This window comes from Ornithorhynchus anatinus, chromosome X3 (assembly GCF_004115215.2).
Source record: "Ornithorhynchus anatinus isolate Pmale09 chromosome X3, mOrnAna1.pri.v4, whole genome shotgun sequence".
Taxonomy (NCBI): domain Eukaryota; kingdom Metazoa; phylum Chordata; class Mammalia; order Monotremata; family Ornithorhynchidae; genus Ornithorhynchus; species Ornithorhynchus anatinus.
This window is the reverse complement of record NC_041751.1, coordinates 22,938,660-22,961,478: the sequence shown is the minus strand read 5'-3', so window position 1 is coordinate 22,961,478 and position 22,819 is coordinate 22,938,660. Positions and strand designations below refer to the sequence as shown.

Here is a 22,819-nt window from a genome sequence, read left to right as displayed (position 1 = left end):
TCGACCCCCGGGCCACGTCCTCCCATGGTCCTGGAACGCCCTCCCTCCTCACCTCCGCCAAACTGATTCTCTTCCCCTCTTCAAAACCCTACTTAAAACTCACCTCCTCCTAGAGGCCTTCCCCGACTGAGCTCCTCTTCTCCCTCTACTCCCTCTACCACCCCCCCTTCACCTCTCCGCAGCTAAACCCTCTTTTCCCCCTTTCCCTCCGCTCCTCCCCCTCTCCCTTCCCATCCCCTCAGCACCGTACTCATCCACTCGACTGTATATATTTCCATTACCCTATTTATTTTGTTAATGAAATGTACATCGCCTTGATTCTATTTAGTCGCCATTGTTTTTACGAGATGCTCTTCCCCTCGACTCTATTTATTGCCATCGTTCTCGTCTGTCCGTCTCCCCGGATTAGACCGTAAGCCCGTCAAACGGCAGGGACCGTCTCTATCTGTTGCCGACTTGTTCATTCCAAGCGCTTAGCACAGTGCTCTGCACATAGTAAGCGCTCAATAAATACTATTGAATTTATGAATGAATGGGGGTCGCGAGTTCTGATCCCGGCTCCGCCGCTTGGCAGCTGGGGGACTTTGGGCAAGTGGCTTCACTTAAGCGGGAGAAGCAGCGCGGCTCGGCGGAGAGAGCCCGGGCTTGGGAGTCGGAGGTCGTGGGTTCCAATCCCAGCTCCGCCGCGTGACCGCGGGCAAGTCGGTTCACTTCTCTGGGCCTCGGCGACCTCATCTGTAAAATGGGGATGAAGACCGGGAGCCCCACGTGGGACAACCTGATGACCTCGTCTCCCCCCTCCCCCTCCCGGCGCTTAGAACAGTGCTTGGCACATAGTAAGCGCTTAACAGATACCATCACCGTCGTCATTAAGCGGCGTGGCTCGGCGGCAAGAACCGGGGCTTGGGAGTCGGAGGTCAGCTGGGTGCCTTTGGGCAAGCCACTCGACTTCTCGGTGCCTCGGTTCCCTCATCTGGAGAATGGGGACGAAGGCCGTGAGCCCGGCTCATTCATTCGTTCGATAGTATTTATTGAGCGCTTATTACGTGCAGAGCACCGTACCGAGCGCTTGGAACGAACAAGTCGGCAACAGATGGAGACGGTCCCCGCCCTCCGACGGGCTCACGGTCCGATCGGGGGAGACGGACGGACGAGGACGATGGCGATAGAGTCGAGGTAGTCGTAGATAGTCGTAGAAACGATGGCGACTGAATAGAATCGAGACGATGTACGTCTCGTTAACGAAATAAATAGGGTAATGTAAATATATACAGTCGAGCGGACTGTATATACAGTCCGGTGTACGGTGCCGAGGGGACGGGAAGGGAGAGGGGGAGGGGCGGAGGGAGACGGGGGGGAGGAGAGGGTTAAGCCGCGGAGAGGTGAAGGGGGGGGCGGTAGAGGGAGTAGGGGGAGAAGGGGAGCTCGGTCTGGGAAGGCCTCTCGGAGGAGGTGAGTTTTAAGTAGGGTTTTAAGTAGGGCTCAGTGGCGAGGGCCGGGCTTGGGAGCCAGAGGTCATGGGTTCGAATCCCGGCCCTGCCACTCGTCAGCTGTGTGACCGTGGGCAGGTCACTCCCTGTGCCTGTGCCTTCCCTGTGCCTCAGTTCCCTCATCTGTAAGATGGGGATTGACCGTGGGCCTCGAGCGGGCCGACCCGATGACCCCGTATCTCCCCCGGCGCTTAGAACGGTGCTCGGCACAGAGTAAGCGCTTAACGAATAGCGACATCATCATCATCATCACCCCGGCGTTTAGAACAGCGCTCGGCCCACGGTGAGCGCTTACCGAACACCGACATTCTCATCTTCCCCGGGCCTCGGTGACCTCATCTGGGGGCCCCCCGGATGGCCCCCGGCGCTTAGAACCCGCCGGCCGCGTAACAGAGAAGATGACGACGATTCTCGTCAGCCGGGGCCCCGAGAGGGACTGGGGCCAAACTGCGGCCCCTCGCCGCCGGTGCGGGGCGGGGACAGGGGCGGCGGCGGCGGGAAGAGGAGGAGGAGGAGGAGGAGGAGAGGGGGAGGGGGGAGCCGCGGCCAACGGCCAGCCGGAGGCGAACAAAAGCTTTCGAGGCGCCATATCCGGCTCCGAGGGAGGAGGGCGAAGGAGGCCGCGCGGCGGGCTCCCCATGCCGCGGAGGGGCCGCCCCGGCCATGAGCGGCCCGTTCTTCTGGGACCAGCTGCGGGCCGGCAGCTCTGAGGTGGACTGGTGCGAGGACAACTACACCATCGTGCCCGCCATCGCCGAGTTCTACAACACGGTGCGTGCGCGCGGGGCGGGGGGCGTGCGCGGGCCCGCGGCGGCGGCGGGGGGCGCGCGCGCGAGGCGGCGGCGGCGGGGAGCGTCCGCGCGCGCGCTCCCCGGCGTCGCCGAGGCGGCTCGGCCCGTGCGCGCGTGACTGTGCGCCCTCTTTTCCTTTCCCGCTGGCCTCTCCCTCCCGCCCTACCCCCCCCCGTTCGTTATCATTAATAATAATAATAATAATTCATGGGTTCGAATCCCGGTTCTGCCACTCGGCAGCCGTGTGACTGTGGGCAGGTCTCTCCTCCGTGCCTCGGTTCCCTCATCTGTAAAACGGGGATTAACTGTGAGCCTCACGTGGGACGACCCGATGACCCCGTATCTGCCCCGGCGCTTAGAACGGTGCTCTGCCCATAGTGAGCGCTTGACGAATGCCGACGTCGTTATTATCGTCATTAATGGTAACGGTGCCCGTTAGGCGCTTACCGTGTGCCAAGCGCTGCGGTAGATAGACGGGACACGGCCCCCGTCCCGCGTGGGGCTCACGCCCCGAACCCTCACAGAAGAGAACTGACGGTACCCGCCCCGTCCTAAGCTCCGGGGGAAAGGAGGTGATCGGGTCGGCCCCCGTGGGGCTCCCGGTCTCGATCCCCATTTTCCGGACGAGGCGACCGAGGCGCAGAGAAGCGAAGTGACTCGCCCGAAGTCACCCAGCCGGCGGGCGGCGGAGCCACGGCCCCCGACTCCCAAGCCCGGCCTCGCGGCGCTCCTCCGTCCGACGGCCGCCCGGCGTTGGGCGGGGACGGTCGCCGCCCCGGCCGTTCCAAGCGTCGCACACCGTCGAGGGCTCCCTAAAGACGACCGGACGGACGGGTGGCGGACGAGGGAACGGAGGCCCGGAGAAGCGAAGCGACCCGTCCGAGGTCGCGGAGCCGGCGTTAGAACCCGACTCCCGCGGCCGGGCTCCACCTGTCAGGCCGCGCCGCTTCCCCTCCTCGGCCTTTTGGTCACCGGGCGGTGTGGGAACGAAGGCCGCCGGCCCGCCGGCGGGTAGGGATCGGCTCCGTTGGTTGGCGGATCGTGCCTTCCGAGCGCTTGGGACGGTGCTCCGCACCCGATGAGCGCCCGATAAATCCGACTGAGCGGAAGAGAGAAACGGGGAGGGATCTTTCGGCCCGGACGCTTAACGGAGCGTTAGGCCTCTTTCGGGCGAGGGCCCCGCTACGCTCTGGCACGCGAGAGAACGCTGTTCCCGCACTCCGGGGCTCTGACGTTGCGTCTGACGTCCCGCCTGCTCACCCGCCTGGCTCAGAGACGGGGAGATGAGGAATTCCTACGAGTCCGGATCTTTCTGGTCCACTTTCCATCCTGCCCCTTGCGGCAGCTCTATATCGCATGTTCTTTTTTCTTTATTTTTTGGTGGGTGTGAGCCCTGCGAATGGCCTCTGGACCCGAGTCTCACCTGAAGCTTCTCTGGGCCAGTTCGTGCACCTTAGTATCTCCGCAGATACTGAGCGCCGCGAGCTAACCGGTGACATTTTATATTTGGTTTCGTCGCCTGCCTTTTCTTGGGGTGAGTCCGTTGTGGGCAGGGCTTGTCTCTATGTGGCGCTGAGTTGTGCTTCCCAAGCGCTTAGTACAGTGCTCTGCACGCAGTAAGCGCTCAATAAATACGATCGAAGATGGATCTGCAGACGGGCCAGAAAACTCAACGTCCAGACGTCATCTTTAGCGGTCTCCCCCGGACTCAGTGAAGAGCGTGTCCCAAATCAGAGCGACTCACAAATACGCTTGTTCTTACGGCCGATATCAAATCCTAGGAGAACATTTTACGGTCAGAACGCAACATCCCTTTAAGCGTTTCTTCCGGAGGTGCTGTGGTTTTCAACAGTGATGCCACCCGACCAGTTGCCCGGGATCTGGGGAGTGTGTCTGTGTGCAAAAGAGAGGCCGCTCGCTTACGATCTCCACTCCCTGTTGGGAGATCTGAGGTCGGTTTCCAGCAGCTTCTCGGAGTTTTCTTGGTTTGCCTGGAGGTTCGTGACTCCTGCTAATCTGGTTTTCCCTTTCTGCCCATTAAAAAGAGGGGGCCCAATCCCCACGGTTACTCCCCGGCAATCAACTAATCGTTAGGGTCCTTATTAAGCGCTTACTCTGTGCCTTGTTCTAGACACTGGGGTGGATGCAAGTTAAATGAGGTGGGACGCAGTCACCCTCTTAATCCCCGTTTTCCCCATCCCCCTTTAGAGAAGCGACGTGGCTCAGCGGAAAGAGCCCGGGCTTGGGAGTCGGAGGTCGTGGGTTCAAATCCCCGCTCGGCCACTTGTCAGCCGTGTGACTTTGGGCGAGTCACCTAACTCCTCTGGGCCCCACCTGTACAATGGGGACGAAGACCGGGACAACCCGATGACCTCGTATCCTCCCCAGCGCTTAGAACGGTGCCCGGCGCACAGTAAGCGCTTAACCGATGCCATCGTTATTATTATTTTCCAGGTGAGGTGACTGAGGCCCAGAGAATAACAGTAATGATGTTGGTATTTGTTAAGCGCTTACTACGTGCCAAGCGCTGTTCTAAGCACTGGGGTAATCGGGTTGGCCCCCCGTAGGGCTCACGGTATTCATCCCCATTTCCCAGATGGAGGTAACTGAGGCCCGGAGAAGCCAAGCGACTTGCCCGGGGTCACACAGCAGACGTGTGGCGGGGCGGGGATTAGGACCCAGGTCCTTCTGACTCCCAGGCCCGTGCTCTACCCACCGAGCCACGCTGCTTCTTTGAGAGGGGCAGTGACTTTTCTCAGGACCGTTTCCATTATCGCTACACGTTATTATTGTTCATTATCGATGGCTGTCACGCGCACCCTGCTTCGGTGCGCCGAGCGGTCTCCAGTGGCTGGAAGAGGTCGAGGGGCCTCCCAGAGTCCTCGAGTCATTGGAGAGAGTATCTCGACGCCCTGGAGGAAGTGGGTCAGTACCGTAAAGGCCGGGTCCCGTGCCGGCTGGCCCGGGCTGCTCTCTGCTCTCTGGCTCTTAGCAGCTCAGAGCAAGCAACCAGCCACTCCGACCCAGACAGGGAAGGGCTTAATAAGATCCGTGGTGTTTATCGAGTGCTTACTACGCGCAGGGACCCTTACTAAGCTCTTGGGGGGAGTGCAATCTAACAGAGTTGGTAGGCACGTTCCCTGCCCACAGCAAGCTCACCGTCTAGAAGAGTAGAGGAGCTTCTCCTCAAAACCCCTCTGCCTTGGCCACCGTACCCCCTCCCGCCCTCCCCCACCCCCAAACATTTATAATGTGATTTTCTGGTAATTATTTGGGAGCCAGAGTGGCCCCGCCGGATTGAAAGCGGCGAGACTCGTAATGAAGTCCCTGGAGTCTTTCAGAAGTTACTTATATACAGAGTCACACCCCGGTGACTAGAGGACGCGCTCGAAAAGATCTTCGTCCGTTCAGTGGCATCTATTGAGCGCTTACTACGTGCAGGGCACTGTACTAAGCTCTTGGAACGGACAATCCGCCAACGGATCGGGTCGATCCCCGCCCAGCAACGGGCTCGCGGTCTAAACGGGGGAGACGGACAACGGACCAAAACGAGCGGTCCGGCGATACCGGAGTGAGTTGTCAGCCGACATCGAAACGGTCCCTGATTCACCCGACGGTTGTTTTAGCTTCCGCTTCGCTCTGAGGATAAGGGCCTGGCAATAGAATGAGGGACCGAGGGTGGGGTTTTCTTTTTTTTAATATTAAATCATTCAGGAGATAAAAAGTAGGAGAATCTCAGATACGCTTTTGGGGTTTACCGATAACCGAATCTATCTGGAAGCCCGTTGATCTTGCCGTGCTGCTCCTCCCTGTATGGGAGACGGAATAGTCGAGTGCCCTGAGGTTATAACGTTGTTGTCCGTGAAGACTTCTACACACCAAATAGCATTAAGATGTTTATAGAATGAGGCGATATTTAGGGAGAGCGGGGGGACGTTTCTTATTTTAGAATTTTTGTGGTGCATTTTTCCCATATGCAGGATATTACTTATTTTTTTTTTAATTTACAAGGAGAAAGCAAAAAAGGAAAATCACTTACTGCATCCAAAAGCAATCCTGTCAGTCTGGGCTCCTAAAAAATGCGATTTGGACTAGTTGCCTCTCAACTTTAGTGACCTAGCCAGTTTTCGTAACAGAAATCATCTGGAACCTCAACGTCTCTAACAGCTATCGCTTTACTGCGTTTCCTAGTTTTTTCCTCTTTTTGTGTGCGTTTACTCTCCTGGGGGTTTTTTGAAACTTCTACCCTTTTCCTTTTCACTCGCTCAAGCGTTCAAAACAAAGACAATGGAAGCCAATAGTGATTGATAATGCTGTCAGGCAGAAACAATACTGTAATTTCCTGCCTGTGGGAACATTGGATGTTACGGGGAAACAAATGCTTATTTTATTAGAGCATTCAGATGCATTATCTAAAAATGGGCGAGTTGAAATATGCATTTTTAAGAAACAGTAAATGCAAACCTACCCTCACACGAAGGAAAGGGAAAAAAAAATCTAATTCTTTGAAATCATCGCTGCTATATGGTCTTTTAAAAGGAAAAGCTGCAACTGAGTGCAGATTGGAAAAAAAAAAGAGCCCGCGTCGAATGCGAGATGGAAAACGGGGAGATAAAGATCTGACTTGCCCTTTAACAGTCACAGTGTTCTGAGCCGTGTTTTCAGGCTGAGCAAAGGGGGATTGGTAAATGGGGTGTTTTCATTATTAACAGTAATAATGATAATCGTGGCATCTGTTGAGCCCCTACTGTGTGTCGGGCACTGCATGAAGCGCCGGGGTGGAGATAAGCAAACGGGTTGGACACGGTCCCCGCCGCAAAGAGGGCTCACGGTCTCGATCCCCATTCTACGGTCGAGGTAACGGAGGCCGAGAGAGGTGAAGTGACTTGCCCGAGGTCGCACGGCACGCGGGTGGCGGAGCCGGGATTGGAACCCGTGACCTTCCGACTCCCAGGCCCGCGCTCTAACCGCTCTGCTGGCCTGCTCCACCCGGTGCCTTGAGAACAGTAGGTCATGCTTTTGAATATGGCAGGAGGTCACTGGACTGGCATCCTTGTTCACGCTTCCACACCTCTCAGGGACGCTCCTGGAGAGTTTCCAGCCCTCTCCCGCTCTCGGCTACGGGAGGGCGAGTCCAACGGAGGCCCGTCCGTTCCGTTCCCAGCTTGGCCGGTGGCTAGCGAGCGGCGGGCCCTCTGCCGCGAGTCAGAACTCACTCGCGGCGGCGGCGGGGCGATTGCGGACGGAGGCGGGGCGTTCTGGGAGAGATGCGTCCGTGGCGTCGCCGTGGGTCGGGCACGGCCCGTCGGCGTGAGACGACGACCGCGTCTCGCTTACAAGTTCGCCCGTTAAGTTCCCGTGATCGCCGGCGGATTCCCGGAACGTTGGCGGCCCCTGACTTCTTCTCTTGACCTCACTTCCCATGGCCTGGACTCTCGGTACTGCCCTGAATGCTTCCCCGCCCGCCGCCTCCCCCTCCCTCACCCCCCAAAAAAAAATCGCCCCATCTGAGGCCTTGGACCTCACGTGGGACAATGTTTCCATCGACAAATTTATCTAAGGAAAACAAAGTTGCCCGTTGTGGGTGATTACGCGGTCAGAAATTCTCACTGCCCAGTCGTAGAGAATCCTGTGGAGTGTTCAGGAGAGGCAGGAAAACCGGGCGGCCCGAATTAGGGCGGGGGGGACACATTGAGAAATTCAGCCCCGCTTGTCCGTTTCGACAGCCTGTCCCTTCCTTCCCTACCGCCCTCCCGGCTCCCGGCAACCTCCGGCGACGGCTCTCCGGAGGGCCGTCTCGGTTCTCGTCTATCCCTTCCCGGGCGGGAAGGTTTAGGAGCGCGCCCGCAATCTTTGCTCGATTCAGGAAAGTCCCCGGAAACAAGTAAAGCGGGGAAGCGGCGCGGCCCAGTCGATCGAGCACTCTCGCGTGCGGTTACAGATGAGGTAACTGAGGCACGGAAAGTCACTTGCCCGAAGTCACGCGGCCCACAAGTGGCGGAGCTGGGATCGGAACCCCGGTCCTTCCGGGTTCTCCTCCTTCCCCAGTTAGGCCCTCTTCCCTGGCTTCCTCTCCCTCCCATGTTGGCCGCGCATTTGGATCGGTGACTTTTGAGCATCTGATATTCACCCCACCCGCAGCCCTAGTTTCTCGTGACCGGGGAGTCAGAAGCAGCGTGGCTTAGTGGAAAGAGCCCGGGCTTGGGAGTCAGAGGTCATGGGTTCTAATCCCGGCTCCGCCACTGTTGTCTGCTGCGTGACCTTGGGCAAGTCACTTAACTTCTCTGTGCCTCAGTTACCTCATCTGTAAAAATGGGGATTAAAAAAATGTGAGCCCCACGTGGGACAATCTGATGACCCTGTATCTACCCCAGCGCTTAGAACAGCGCTCTGCACATAGTGAGCGCCTAACAAACACCGTAATTATTATTATTATTATTATTATTATTAACTCTGTCATATTGATTGATCGATTGATACGTTGTGCAGCTCGACCTGGCCGGGGAACGTGTCTACCGCCTCCGTTACGCTGCGCTCTCCCAAGCTCTCAGTATTGTGTTCTGCGCCCAGGAAGCGCTCAGTAAATGCCATTGGCCGACTGATAGCGTACTCTCCCGTGTGCTTAGCGCAGTGCTCTGCACATAGTAAGTGCTCAATAATAAATACCACGGGTGATGGTGACGATCACCAGTCATGTAATTCTAGAACGTAGTCTCCTAGGGTGGAAGTCAGGCTCACCTAAACACGGCTACCCTCGTGGCTCAGTGGAAGGAGCCCGGGCTTGGGAGTCAGAGGTCGTGGGTTCTAATCCCCGCTCTGCCACTTATCAGCTGTGTGACTTAGGGCGAGTCGCTTCGCTTCTCGGTGCCTCAGTTCCCTCATCTGTAAAATGGGGATGAAGACCGGGAGCCTCACGTGGGACAACCTGCTTGCCCTATATCTGCCCCAGCGCTTAGAACAGTCCCACCAGCCTGCTGGTTTCAATTTTGCCTCCAGAGAAGCTGGCACTTATGTCCATATCTGTGATTTGTTTATTGATATTAATGTTCGTCTCGCCCTCTAGACCGGGAGGCACATAGTAAGCGCCTAACAAATACCAACATTATTATTATTATTATTGTTACCCTGGGTGGGACACGTGAGGAGAATGAACAACAGCGGGCTACCCAAACAACTGCTGTGTGGAGACCTGAGGCTGGGAACTGAAAACGAGGAGGTCAGAGGAAGTGTTTTAAGGACGCGGTAAAACCAAACCTCAGATAATCCAACATCCCGACTGCCAAGACCAGCATGGAAAGTTTCTTTCAAGAAAGGAGACAGGGAGGAGAAAGAGAACAGCGTGGCCCGGTGGGTAGAGCTGTGGCCTGGGACTCAGAAGGACCTGGGTTCTGATCCCGGCTCCGCCGCTCGTCCGCTCTGGGCAAGTCGCGTCTCTGCGCCTCAGTTACCTCATCTGTAAAACGGGGTTTAAGCCCGCGAGCCCCGCGCGGGACACGGACGGTGTCCGACCCGATTAGCTCGTATCTACCCCAGCCCTTAGAAGAGTGCCTGGCACACGGCGAGGGCGTAACAGATACCATAAAAAACCCCCAAGAAACCCAGAGACGGGGGCTCGCAATACTTAATAGCGTGATGAAGGACGGCCTTGTCGTGTGCACGCTGTGACCGGAGCTGCGGTTCTTGAGTTGTGGCCAAGGACGAGAGAGCGGATGAGGTGGCGGGAGGGAAAGGGAGAGGTGAAGGGAAGACTCCGGGGACTTCACGCCCGCTGGTTTCAGTTTTGTCTCCAGGGGAGCCGGCACTTACGGGCATATCTGGAATTCATTTATTTATATTAACGCTCGCCTCTCCCTCTGGACCGTAAGCTCAGTGTGGGCAGGGAACGAGTCTGCCAACTCTGTTGTAATGTGCTCTCCCTGGTGCTTAGCACAGTGCTCAATAAATACCACTGATGGATTTACGGTATCCATCTCTTAATGACTTACTACGTGCCGGTCACTGTGTCAAGTGCTGGGGCGAGCCCAAGACAGGCAACTCAGCGTGGAAGCAGCCGGGCCAAATGGAAGGAGCACGGGCCTGGAAGTCGGGGGACCTGAGTTCTAACCTCCGTTCCGCTCTCTGTGTGTCCTTGGGCAAGTCGCTTGACTTCTCCGTGCCCCGGTTCCCTCATCGGCAAGAGGGGAATTCGATCCGTCGTATTTATTGCGATCCATCGTATTTATTGAGCGCTTACCGCATGCGGAGCACCGTACTAGGCGTTTGGAAAGTACAGTTCGGCAACCGGTAGAGACGCGGTCCCTAGCCAACAGGGGGTGGGCGAAGCCAAGGTTGGATAACGTTTTCAGGAGAGGCGGGCGATCGGCAGTGTCGGAAGGCAGCTGAGGGGTCGAGGAGGATTGGGATGGAGTAGAGGCCGTCGGATTTCATTCCTGGGCTCCATCCTTCCTCGAATGTGAACCCCCTGCGGGGCCCGATCGTGCTCTATCCACCCCAGTGCTCAGCGAAGTGTTTTTTTATGGTACTTGCCGAACGCTTACTATGTGCCAGCCACCGTACTAAGCGCTGGAGTCGATACAAGAGAGTCGGGTTGAACACAGTCCACGCCCCGGCTACGGTCCGCAGTCTCAATCGCCTCAGTCACAGATGAGGTGACTGAGGCGCAGAGAAGTGACTCGCCCACAGTCGCGGAGCAGTTTCGTGGCGGAGACGGGATTAGAACCCAGGTCCTCCGCCTCCCGGGCCCGGGCTCTTTCCACCAGGCCACGCTGCTTCGCCTGCGGGCCACATGTGGGTCGGGGCCCGTGTCCCATCGGATTGCCGAGGCACAGAGTAAACGCGTAACGGTCACTATTGTCATTCTCCTCACTCGGGGGCGGCCGTACCGATGCTCCCCGGTATTGGCTTCCAAACTGCCACGGCTTACCGGAGCAGGCTCCCGCTCTGGGATGGGGATGGGCAGGAGCGGGAAGGCAGCGCCCGTCAGGAGTATCCTCCGGAGCTCACGGGCACGGATCCGGATGCTGGCCCGGGCCGTTTCGACCCCCAGCTCCCGGCGTGAGGGGGGCTGGCTTCCTGCTGGGATGTGGCGGTTGGAATTAGGGCCATCTCCTGGGCGTGGTGAGCGCTAGCTGATCACCCAGAGACCGGAACCGAAGTCTCTCCGGGAGCCGTCTCGTGGGGTGGAAGGAAAGGGGAGGAGTCGCGGGGTAAGGGCGGAGCAGCGTGGCCTAGCGGGTAGAGGTGGGTTCGGGGGTCAGAAGGTCGTGGGTTCTGATCCCGCTCGCCTGCTCTGTGGCTTCGGGCTAGTCGCTTCGCCTCTCTGGGCCTCAGTGACCTCATCTGTAAAATGGGGATTAAGCCGGCGAGCCCCGTACGGGGGCAGGGACCGTGTCCGGCCAGATTTGCTCGAATCCACCCCGGCGCTCAGTACGGTGCCCGGTAGGTGATAAACGCCCCAACACATGCCGTAGTGATGATCATCACCGTTCACCGCCGCACCGGCAAGCAAGCGGTTCTCCTTCAGCACCTCCCTTCCCTCACGGACGGGCGGCTCCGTGCCGGGCGTCCCGCCCTGGGTCCTGGACACTTTCGAGGCCCCGGGGGTGAGGAATCTAAATGAGCCTTAATGGAAAATATTTTAAAACAATGTTCCCGGCCCTCATTCCCTCTTCTCGCTTCCTGCCCCGTCAGCGGGACGAGGCCAGGGAAGTAACCTTGGGACGAATCCAGGTTTCACGGAACTGAGTAAAACAAACAGTCCCCACTTGCAGGCCAGAGTTCCTTCTCCAAATCAGCGTTCCACGGAAGATCTCGAAGGGACCGGTGAGGAACTCGCTGTTGCGCGGAACGATCCCCAGACGGCCTTTCTCCCAGAACGGGAGAAAGTGTTCCGTCCCGTCTCGTCTTATGCCGTCGGGTCATTTCCGACACGTAGCCGCTGCAGGGACGCGTCCCTCCCACAACGCCCCTCTCTCCGTCCGCGACCGTTCCGGGAGCCTCTCCGTAGAGTTTCCGCGATAAAAACGCGGAAGCGGTTTACCCTCGCCTCCTTCCACGCGGTAGATTCGCGTCTCCGCCCTCGACCCTCTCCCCTGCCGCCGCCGCCCAGCACGGCTGAGTTTGGACTTGTAGCCGATCGCCTGCCACTCGCTAGCCACTGGCCAGGCGAGGGGCGGAACGGGTAGGCCTCTGCTCGACTCTCCCTCCCGTAGTCGAGACCGGTCGAGTGCCGGAAACTCTCCGGGCGCGACCCTGAGAGGGCCCGATTGTCCTGACACCTCGGAAAACTCCTCAGCGGCCATCTTCTCGTTGGACTCCGGGGCCCTGCTCCTTCCCCCCTTCCGCGGGGCCGGGTGAGCCAAGGTCTTCATGGCAGGGACGCTTCAGAAGCCGATTCTTCGGTTTGTAAATCGACCGGTCCCCGGTTACCCTTCTGCCTCTTAGAAATCACCGTGTGAGGCGTTTCCGGCGAGACCGTGGGCCGAAGGGAGGTGAAGCTCAAGCCTGTCGATTTTTTTTGCCCTCGGGGTCAGTAGCCCGGGTGAGGGAGGAGGTTGGAACTATAACGTGGCCAGTTCTCCCACAGCGTGTGTTTGCCTTACACATTTTGGCTAGGTCCCTGCTAAGGAATTGCAGACGTCCTTCCGATCGGGCCGTCCGCCTAGCCGTCGTGTCAGACGAGACGTGCGTACCGACGTCTGAGTTTCCCTTGATGTGGGCCCAATTGTACTTTTCGAGCGCCTAGCACTCGGTAAATCCGACCCAGTGAATGACCAATGATAAGAAGAAGGGGGAAAAACCTTGTGCTATTTGTTGGGCGCTCACTACGTGTTAAGCACCGGACCGGGCGCTGGGGCAGATACGTGATAACCGAGTTGGAAACAGTCCCTGTCCCGTGTGGGGCTCACAGTCTACCTAGGAGGGAAACCGGGTCTTGAACCCCCCCCCCCATTTTAGAGCTGAGGAAACCGAGGCAGAGAAAGGTTAAGTGACTTGCTCCAGGTCACTCAGCGGGCGAGTGGCAGAGCTGGGATCAGAAGTCGGGTCCTCTGACTTCCTGGTCTGAGCTCTTGCCACCAGGCCACCCTGTTTCCCCAGGATTCTCCGAGAAGGCTACCCCTACATCCTAGGACCGTACGAGCGTGAGACGCTAAAATCTCCCGAATACCTCAGTCCAACTCGATTATTCTTTCATAACAGATCTCTTCCGATGTCAGGCAGGAAGCCCAGAGCCTGCGCTTCTGTGTCCCAAACACTGTCCCCGGCTACCGACACCAGGGAGGGTGTAGGGTTATGGGGGTTTTGCAGTTATCTCTGCGGCACCTGTCCCCTCGGCGTGGTTAAGACGAGACGTTTATAGCACCGTAGGAAAACGGCAGATCTCCTAAACGCCGAGGTCCCCTGCCAGCTTACGGTTCAGCTGCATCTCCGCCTCCACCTTGGCACTCAACTCGGAAACACTCGATCCTGTTCTGAAACTAGCCACTTGCCACTGAGGTCGCTTATTCCTTATTTTGCAAGGACGAGGCATGCTGTACGGGGAGGTGACTGTGTCTTGGAAACCCACAGCTTCCCTTCCAAACGGGAAAATCAAATTAGTGACACATTCCAAGGGAGGTGAAGGAGGTGAAGCTCAAATCTGCAGATTTTTGTTTTGTTTCCTCTGGGTTAGCAGCACGGATATTAAGCCCTGGTTGGGGAGAAGGTTGAAACTCCGATGTGGTCGGTTGCCAAAAAAAACCACAACCCTGGTGATTTCCTTTACGTTCCTGGTTTATATACCCTCTGAAAGAAGGGTAGTCTCATAAAAATGTGTTTTAGGCAGGTAAATCATTTGTATTTTATCTGCTCTGACCACTTTCTTTTTCTCTAATCGGTGTGTCGTGCCGACAGAGCGAGGGTGTTAGTTACCATAATTAAGGATCGGTCCAAAAGGGAGCAGACGGGAGGGGAAGAGCGCAAGGAAAGAAATAATAAAGCAAGAGCAATAGTTAACAGACAAAGTCGACAGGAGTAAGTATAAGAACTGCGGGATATTGTTAGCACAGGAAGCTCTCAAGCTCTTCGGTCTAGCAGGGTGGTACTTGGGATATTCGTTAAGCGCTTACTAAGCCCCGGGCACTGACCTAAGCACTGGGGCCTGACACGAGATCATCGGGTCGCATCCAGTCCCGGTCCCCCGTGGGGCTCACGGCCCGAGAAGGCGGGAGCTCGCGGACGAGGAGTCTGAGGCTCGGAGAAGTGAAGCGACCCGCTCGAGGTCACGCGGCTGGTGAGTGGCGGAGCGGGAATCAGAACGCGGGTCCTCTTTCCATTGGGCTCCGTTGCCAACCCTGTGCCGCGACTGCGCTTTTGGTGCGATGGGGCTTCGCCGCTGCGATGGCAGAGGAGGGCGTTACCACCTTGTTTAATCCTGGGGCGCTGATGGAGGAGGAGGAGGAGGAGGAGAAGGAGGAGGAGGAGAAGTGGGGGGGGAGTTTGCAAGAGCGTTTTAAGTCATGACTGGCCAACACCTAAGCACGTATCCAGACTCTCCGATCCATCGCCGTACGTTGTGTAACTTCCCAGAGGAAGTTATGAAAGAAGGGCTGGGAACTGACCAGGCCAGGGCGGGAGCTGGGAATCTCTCTCCAGCTCCCCATGCCTGGAATACTCTCCAGTTGCGCGAGGAGCCAGGGAGAGGCCAGAAGACGCAGTCTCCCAAAGGAGGGCTCTGCCGCCGACCCTCCCCCGGCTCCTCCGCTTCTGCGTTTCCCCAGAGCGGCTCCGTTGTCCGCCTGCGACGCCTGCCCTTTCCCCTCCCCGACGCCAACCCCTCCTCATTCAGCTGGACTAGTTGTAGTCAGGTCAGGCGATTAAACCAGCTCTCCTTCAGACTTCATGGAGGGAGCGAGGGACATCGATTCTGTCACCTTCACCGGGTTCCACCCTATGAACCCTGGTTCAGAGACTCCAGAATCCCATTCAGTTCTTCAGCTGGAAATCCATCGAAGGACTCTGCGGGGTGGGGATGGGGAGGGGGGAGCCCTGCTATCATTTCCCGATCATTTCTCCGTGACAGCGAGATTTCCCGGCTCTTGAACAGGATCTCCCTGGCCTAAACGTGTCATTAAGCTGCTTTCTTTGTTTTATTTTCCAGATCAGCAACGTCTTATTCTTCATTCTGCCGCCGATATGCATGTGCCTATTCCGTCAGTACGCGACGTGCTTCAACAGCGGAATATATTTAATATGGACTCTCCTTGTCGTCGTCGGTAAGTTGAGACCTAGCTAGGGTCCTGCCGTGCACAAAATGAAAGGCAGGAAATCGATTCCGGGATGCTTCCTGACCCTCGCGTACAGTCTGTTGTATAAACCAAAGAGCCTCTGACGTCCAGCAAGCTGTTTTCCTGAACTCGTCGGACATCAGAGTCGGCACATAGTCAAAGAAAATCAAAGAAAACAGCGGTGGTTGGTCGGGGCCGTGTCTTACATAATTTGACTTTAAAGTTCCTTTACGTAACGGTCATTGTTACTGACTGATCTTCATTTTTCTGGGAACGTCTTCTGAGGGGAGAGTCACGTGGACCTGTTCCGTCCTGGGGCAACCGGTAATCCAGAGAAATGAAGCAAAATAGATTTTAGGCATTTGATCCTTCATTGTTCCAACACGCTCTGTCGCAAGTATTTATGTTTCATTTTACGTGAGCTCTGCCAAGCCAGCGGCGCCCAAGATTGTTTACTCCCTCCTTAACCCAAGGGAGAATCTTGAACAGGATATGCTACGAGCCACTTCAGGCCGAGCAGTACACCTTGTACGGTGAAGCGGTTGGATCCCGCCATCTTTTCAGGAGACAGTTTTGAGGAATCGAAGGGATTCTCCCTCTCGGGTTCCATTCGCCGAGAGTTCGGGGGCCAGCGACGACGCCTGTCTTTGAGCGATGAAATGATGAAATCTGTGTGTCACTTTGAATTGATTCTAGGAATCGGATCGGTGTATTTCCATGCAACGCTGAGTTTCTTGGGTCAGATGCTTGATGAACTTGCTATCCTCTGGGTCCTGATGTGCGCTCTGGCCATGTGGTTTCCCAGAAGGTACCTGCCAAGGGTTTTTCGAAATGACAGGTAATCTGATTATCCTCTCACCCCTCCCCACCCCGCCGTGTTAGCAGTGGTCAAGGCACTGGGTGTGCGTGACCTAATTAGAGGCCGTTCCTGCTCGGTGCCCGGCTAGAGATAGACGGGCAAGACGAATGCAGGAGAATAGAGGCACCTTCTCGGGGAGGAGGAGGAACCTGATAATAGGGAGAAGAAGGAGCCAGGGGGCGGGGGGGGAGAAGATGGGGCGGATTCCTCGGTGGTCTTCGTCTTGGCAGGGCTGCCGTGTTATCGGTGGCCGGGATTTCTCTGACTCTTAGGAGGGTCGGTCTCCTTCTGGAAGAGCACAGAGAAGGGAGGACGTTTCCACGGGGAGGGAGCCTAGGGGTACCGAAAAGGCAGACTTGCTCAATTGGCACGTCAGAGATTCTGGTGGGAGTTCATGAATAACTTTAGGCTGTAACCATAAAAGTCATTAAGGCGGCAGGCAATCTGCTAACTGTTGGAAAACTTAAACCTCCATTTCTCGTGCTCCGGCGAGTTCGTTCAGCGTAACCGTTAGTCCCGTTTCGACCCGGTCCTTGTCTTCCCTCCCAAACCCTGTCCTCTCCCCGACTTTCCCGTCACCGTGGCCGGCACTCACAAGCCCATAACCTCGGTGTCATCTCTGACTCCGCTCTCTCATTCAACCCGCACATCCAATCCGTCACCAAATCCCGTCGGTCTCACCTTCGCAACGTCGCCAGGATCCGCCCTTTCCTCTCCATCCAAAGCTCTGCCACGTTAGTACGGTCACTCCTCCTCGGCCGAATGGCTTCCCGCGTCAGCCTCCTTGCTGACCTCCCAGCCTCCTGCCTCTCCCTACCTCGGTCCACATACACACACACACACACAAAGCCCTCATCTGCCCTGGATCCACAGCTTTTTTTAAAAAAATGGTGATTGTTAAGCCCTTACTCCGGGCCAGGCACGTTACCCTTTAAGCGTCAGGCTAGATATGCGATAATCAGGTTGGGCACAGGCCCTGTCCCACATGGGGCTCACAGTCTTAAGTTGGAGGGGGAACGATCTGGTCCCCATTTTACAGATGAGAAAAGTGAAATGACTCGCCCAAGGTCACGCAGCAGGCCAGGGGCAGAGCTGGGCCTGGAACTAGGTCACTCAGCCCCGCTGCTTCCTCGGCGTTTGTGCGTTGGATCGCTCTGCTGACTTGAGATGATCCCGCTATCGCCAAACTGGCCGATTTCTTCCCGTTGCAAAACGGGGCTGAATCAGAAAGTCCCAGTATCTGAAGTTTCAGCTCAAGCCACCGCCCTCCAAACGCTCCAGAGGAAAAACTAAACTGGGAATTTGATGCAGTCACTGCTAGGAGAACGAGCAGTGCTCCTGATATTTTCTTCAGAGAAGGCGGGTTTCATTTGGGCGGAACTGACGTTCGCCTAAGAATTCCCATTACCTTAATGAATACCTCTTTGATTATTCTGACTCACGGATGAAACTGCCCCCTCCAATCAGACACCTTTGGAAGTCGCAGTAACTGTTTTCATAAAACAGGACCTTCCTGTGGTAATGCCGTATTCAAACGGCTCTAATTTATCCCCAGGATAAATCAGCGGTGGGCAAAAAGGGCTCAGCTTGCAATTACGGACTGTTCATCGTCTGACTGTAAGGGTCCTACATTCTTGAACTTTTCCCTCTGTCTAGAATCTGTGCTGCGATTCTGGACCGGAAACAGCCCTGCAGCGGGCTCGGTCGGTGACATCCCGGGCCTCGTTGCTGAAATGTTTTCCTCTAAGTCATCAGAAGTCATATTTGAAACCAAAGTGCACTTTGACTCCTTCCTAAATGGACGAAATTTGCGTTTCAGTCCCAAAGCTCCCTTTACCTGACCCAAATACGCAGCCCCATTCCTCACTGAAATGCAGACCAGCCCCCCTTGAATAAAATATTTGTCAGAGCAACATTTATGCCTCGTTGCCTCTCATCCCTTGGTTTTTGACTCCCCACGTGGGGGGTCAAATAGAAATACAGCATGGAGATGGAAAATTCCTACTACGTCAGAAATTGCAGTTGTAAGAGAATCTGTATTCTCTCTGCCAAGGGCAGTGACCGAAATCCGACCGCGGTAGGCCCGCTAGCCCTCATCTAGATAACCTGGAATTAGGAAGCACGGGAGAAATCTAGTAAAGACCTTATGCTGTTCAGAAAGAGTCAGCGTTAGACTGACTGCTCTATGGATCTCCTCCGCTCCTCTGCTGGGCTAGGGAAAAGCTATGGTGTTAGGTTTACCTTTTCGTGAAAAATTGAATTCTTGTCGCCAGATGTAAACCACTGAAGGTTGACCACCAAAAGGTGAGGCTTTTAGTGAAATTGTTTGGTTACCCCACTGATACGCGATCAGCAGAGCCCCTCTGCTTGCTCTCCGAAGGGCTACGATTCCTCTGTCACTGACCCTTCGGAAAGTCCGGTATATCTGTGGAGCGTTGACTGGCTCCGGAGTTCAGAGCAGCGGGGGTCTGTGACCAGGCTGGAACATCAGTGATGTCTGCGTAAGAGCTTGAAAAAAATCCTGGGGGAAACAAAGCAAAATGGAAGGCCACAAACTCCCTGAGAGGGAAAAGCGTTTTCAGGAAAACCCCGTGGTACTAAGACGAGTCGTCAGTTTTCTAACAGCGGTGGTAGTGATTCTGTTTATCGAACGCCCACCGGGTGCCATAATACCCTATACCGAGTGTCTGGGAAAATTCAACAGAAGCGCGAAGCACATTCCACGAGGCGAGCCCGGCGTAAAAGTATTAGCGAGGTCGGCAAATAGTTCGGCGAAGATTTCTGTCGAGCTCCTATCGGGTAGAGAGAGTCAGAGCGAGTCTGGGGAGGGTGGGTTGAAAGGAACATGAAGACCACTGGAAGCTAAGGATGTCGTACCGCTGGAAGATCTCTCTGGATCTCCATAGGCTTCCTGTTCTGTACTTCGGTCACGTGGATCCTGACATACTAACTGGAGAATTTATTGTTTGTTGTCTTTCGTTCTTCAGGGGCAGGTTTAAAGTCATGGTCTGTATCCTTTCTGGAGTCACTACTTGCCTCGCCTTTGTTAAACCTGCCATCAATAACATATCTTTGATGACCCTGGGCATTCCCTGTACGGCACTGCTCATCGCAGAACTGAAAAGGTGGGTGCTACGTATGAGACCCCTCTCTGAGCGTTTCATTCCTTGCCCGCGTCCAGTCCCGATACCCTCCGGGGGATCTCGGCCCGCCCCCGACCCCTTCTTTACGTCAGAAGCTCCCGTGAGGGTCGTGTTGGTGTGTTTGTGTGGGGGGGATTCAACGTCATTTATTATTTGAAATCCTGTCGTGTCGACTTTATCGATCTTCATAGAGTGCAGCTCTGTTATATCGGGCAAGTCACGCCCGTCTTGAAAATGATAACGTCTCAGTTTCTTGGAACTCTAAATGAGGAGAGGAGTTACTATCTCGTACCGCTCTTGCCGGGGGAGGAAGGGAGCAGAGAGGCTGCCGAAGGCCCCGGTAGATGTTCCCTTACTGCTCAGGGAGAGAGGGAGGTGAGGCTGGGAAAGCGGTATAGAAGCAGCTGTATTATCCCGCACTTCTGCCAGCCGGGAAGCTCAGCTAATAATGATAATGATGATGATGGAATTTGTTAAGCGCTTACTCTGGGCCAAGCCCTGTTCTAAATGCGGGGATAGGTACAGGGTAATCAGGTTGACCCACATGGGGCTCACAGTCTTCATCGCCATTTTACAGACGAGGTAGCCGAGGCACAGAGAAGTGAAGGGACTCGGGGCGGAGCCGGGATTAGAACCCACGTCTCCTGACTCCCGAACCCGTGCTCTTGCAGCTAGGCCCCGCTGCTCCTCAGCTGATGGTGCAAGAGCGTTCTCGGCTGATGTGATGCGGGCAGCCCTCCGCCCCAGCGGGAGGAGAGTTTACCGGGGCTGTGGAGGGAGAGGGCTGATCCAGTCATGCCGCGTACAGCTTCCCTGGAGCCTCCCGTCTTTGACCGCCAGTGCAGACAGGCGGCGAGGTGACGGTTTCCTAACCCGACTGGCGTATAGTCCTACCTTTGGCAACGGTTCGGGAAAGGGTCGAGGGCGGAGACTCGGGTTTACGGCGACGGCAAACCGCCTCTGGAGTTTGACCGAGAAAACTCTCTGGATCCACCACCGGATCGATCGCAGACGGAGGTGGGGGCGTTCCGGGAGAGACGCGTCCATGGCGTCGGACACGACGCGACGGCATGAGCCGAGACGAAGCGTCTCCACGGGGTGTCTGATTTTCCTGATTGACTTGTGTCTACCCCGGTGTTTAGAACAGCGTCTGGCACTTAGTAAGCGCTTGACAAGTATCATAGTTATTATTATTATTTTAAGCACAGCTAAGTTTCTAGCCAGGCTAGAATGAGTTTGCCCGTTACTGTACTGTGCTCTCCTGAGTGCTCAGCGGAGTGCTCTGCCCTCAATAAATGCGACTGAATTGAAGGAACGGAGGAATCTAAGCCAGGGGTCAGCAACCTTTCTGAGCGGAAGATGATAGTGGGACGATAGTGGAAAGCGCACGGGCTTGGGAGTCAGAGGACGTGGGTTCTAATCCCGGCTCCACTGCGCCGTGCCGCTTAGCCGCCGTCGCTGTCACCGTGGACAACTGACCATATTCGCATCCAGTCGACCTAGTGGTTCTGCACCGAATAGTCCTTCATTCGACGGTATCCGTTGAGCGCTTACCGTGCGCAGAGCGCTGTACGAACCCCTGGGGAAGAGCACGACAAGGGATGACTGTGACTTGGTCCCTCCCCTCAAGGGACTCACAGACTAAAAGGGGAGGCTGGGAGGTGGGCGACCGGCAGACAGGGAAGAATCGAATACATGAAGACAAAACAACCTGAGAAGACGGAACCACGAGAAAAACAACAACTGCTCAAGAACCTGTGGTCGAAGGAGCTGCTTTTCAGGCTCCCGATCGCGCAGGCAGGGCGGTCCAGAGTCCGACGGTCTCACGCCGTTGAGTCGTCTCCGACCCGTAGCGACGCCATGGCCGCATCTCTCCCAGAACGCCCCACCTCCGTCTGCGATCGTTCCGGTAGCGGATCCATAGAGTTTTCTCGGTCAAAATCCGGAAGCGGTTTACCACCGCCTCCTTCCGCACGGTAAACTCGAGTCCCCGCCCGAGACTCTCTCCTTGCCGCCGCTGCCCGGCACGGGTGAGTTTTGACCCGTAGCGATGGCCTTCCGCTCGCTAGCCGCCGCCCAAGCTAGGAACGGAACGGCCAGGCCTCTGCTGGGACTCTCCCTCCCGTAGTCGTGACTGGTACAGTTGTCTCTCCCCCCTCCAGTCTATCCTTCATTCCGTTGCCCGGATCATCTTCCTACAGAAAGGCTCTGGGCACGCCACTCCCCTCCTCAAAAACCTCCAGTGGTTGCCTATCAACCTCCGCACGAAACAAAAACTCCTCACTCTGGGCTTCGAGGCTCTCCATCACCTCACCCCCTCCTACCTCACCTCCCTTCTCGCTTTCTACCGCCCACCCTACTCGCTCCGCTCCTCTGCTGCTTTCCTCGTCACCGTCCCCCGTTTGCACCCGTCCCCCCGTCGACTCCTGGCCCACGTCCTCCCGCTATCCTGGAATGCCCTCCCTCCTCACCTCTGCCAAACTGACTCTCTTCCCCTCTTCAAAGCCCTACTGAGAGCTCTCCTCCTCCAGAGGGCCTTCCTGGACTGAGACATCCCTTTCTCTCTGCTCCTCCTCCCCTCCCCATTCCCCTCCTTTCCCCCCTCTGCTCTTCCCCCTTCCCCTCCCCTCAGCACTGTGCATATTTGTATGTATTATTCATTACCCTATTTATTTTGTTAATGAAGACTGTTTCTTTTGTTCTGTTCTGTTTTTGCTTTGCCATCCGTCTCCCCCGTTTAGACTGTGAGCCCGTCATGTTGCTATATTAACACTACTGTATTGTATCATACTGTATCATGTTGCTATATTACCGATTTCGTTTGTTACTGTTTATTGTTGTCAGTGCTGCCACCCACCTCTCTGGCCTCGCCATGTCCCTCCTCTCCCCCCTCCCCTCCTGCCCCTTCCTATCCTCCCCTTCCCCTTCCCCTCTCTCGCTCAGCTCTTTCCCGCTCTCTCCTCTGGCTTCTCCCCCCCTCCCCTCCCCTCCCCTGCCCTAGAACCCCACTTTACCAGCGCCACCCCTCTTCCCCCTCCCCCTACTCTTCCCCCCACCAAACCCCTTCCTCACCCCCTCCCCCCTTCTCTCTTCCCCACCCACGCCCCATCCCGGTCCTCCCGTCCCACCGCTACCCCTCATCCCCCTCTCCCCGTCCAGGGCCCCGCCACCTCCTTCCCATCCGAAACTCCCCTTCCCCTCCCCTTCCCCCCCTCCCCCCCTTGCACCCACAGCTACTTTCAAGTGTGGCCTCTGGAACCCCCGCTCTGTT

The 22,819-nt window shown here is 56.3% G+C and overlaps 1 protein-coding gene across 1 annotated transcript in view; it reads left to right on the top strand.

Annotated features, from left to right (window-relative positions):
- Positions 1-2,040: 2,040 nt before the first annotated feature.
- Positions 2,041-22,819, top strand: part of ACER2 (alkaline ceramidase 2) — a 34,002-nt gene continuing 13,223 nt past the window's right edge. The window contains exons 1-4 of the mRNA XM_029053972.2: positions 2,041-2,261; positions 15,420-15,534; positions 16,243-16,384; positions 19,393-19,530. Of these exons, the coding sequence (XP_028909805.1) occupies positions 2,154-2,261; positions 15,420-15,534; positions 16,243-16,384; positions 19,393-19,530 (503 nt within the window). The 5' untranslated portion in view covers positions 2,041-2,153. The remainder of the gene's footprint in view (positions 2,262-15,419; positions 15,535-16,242; positions 16,385-19,392; positions 19,531-22,819) is intronic.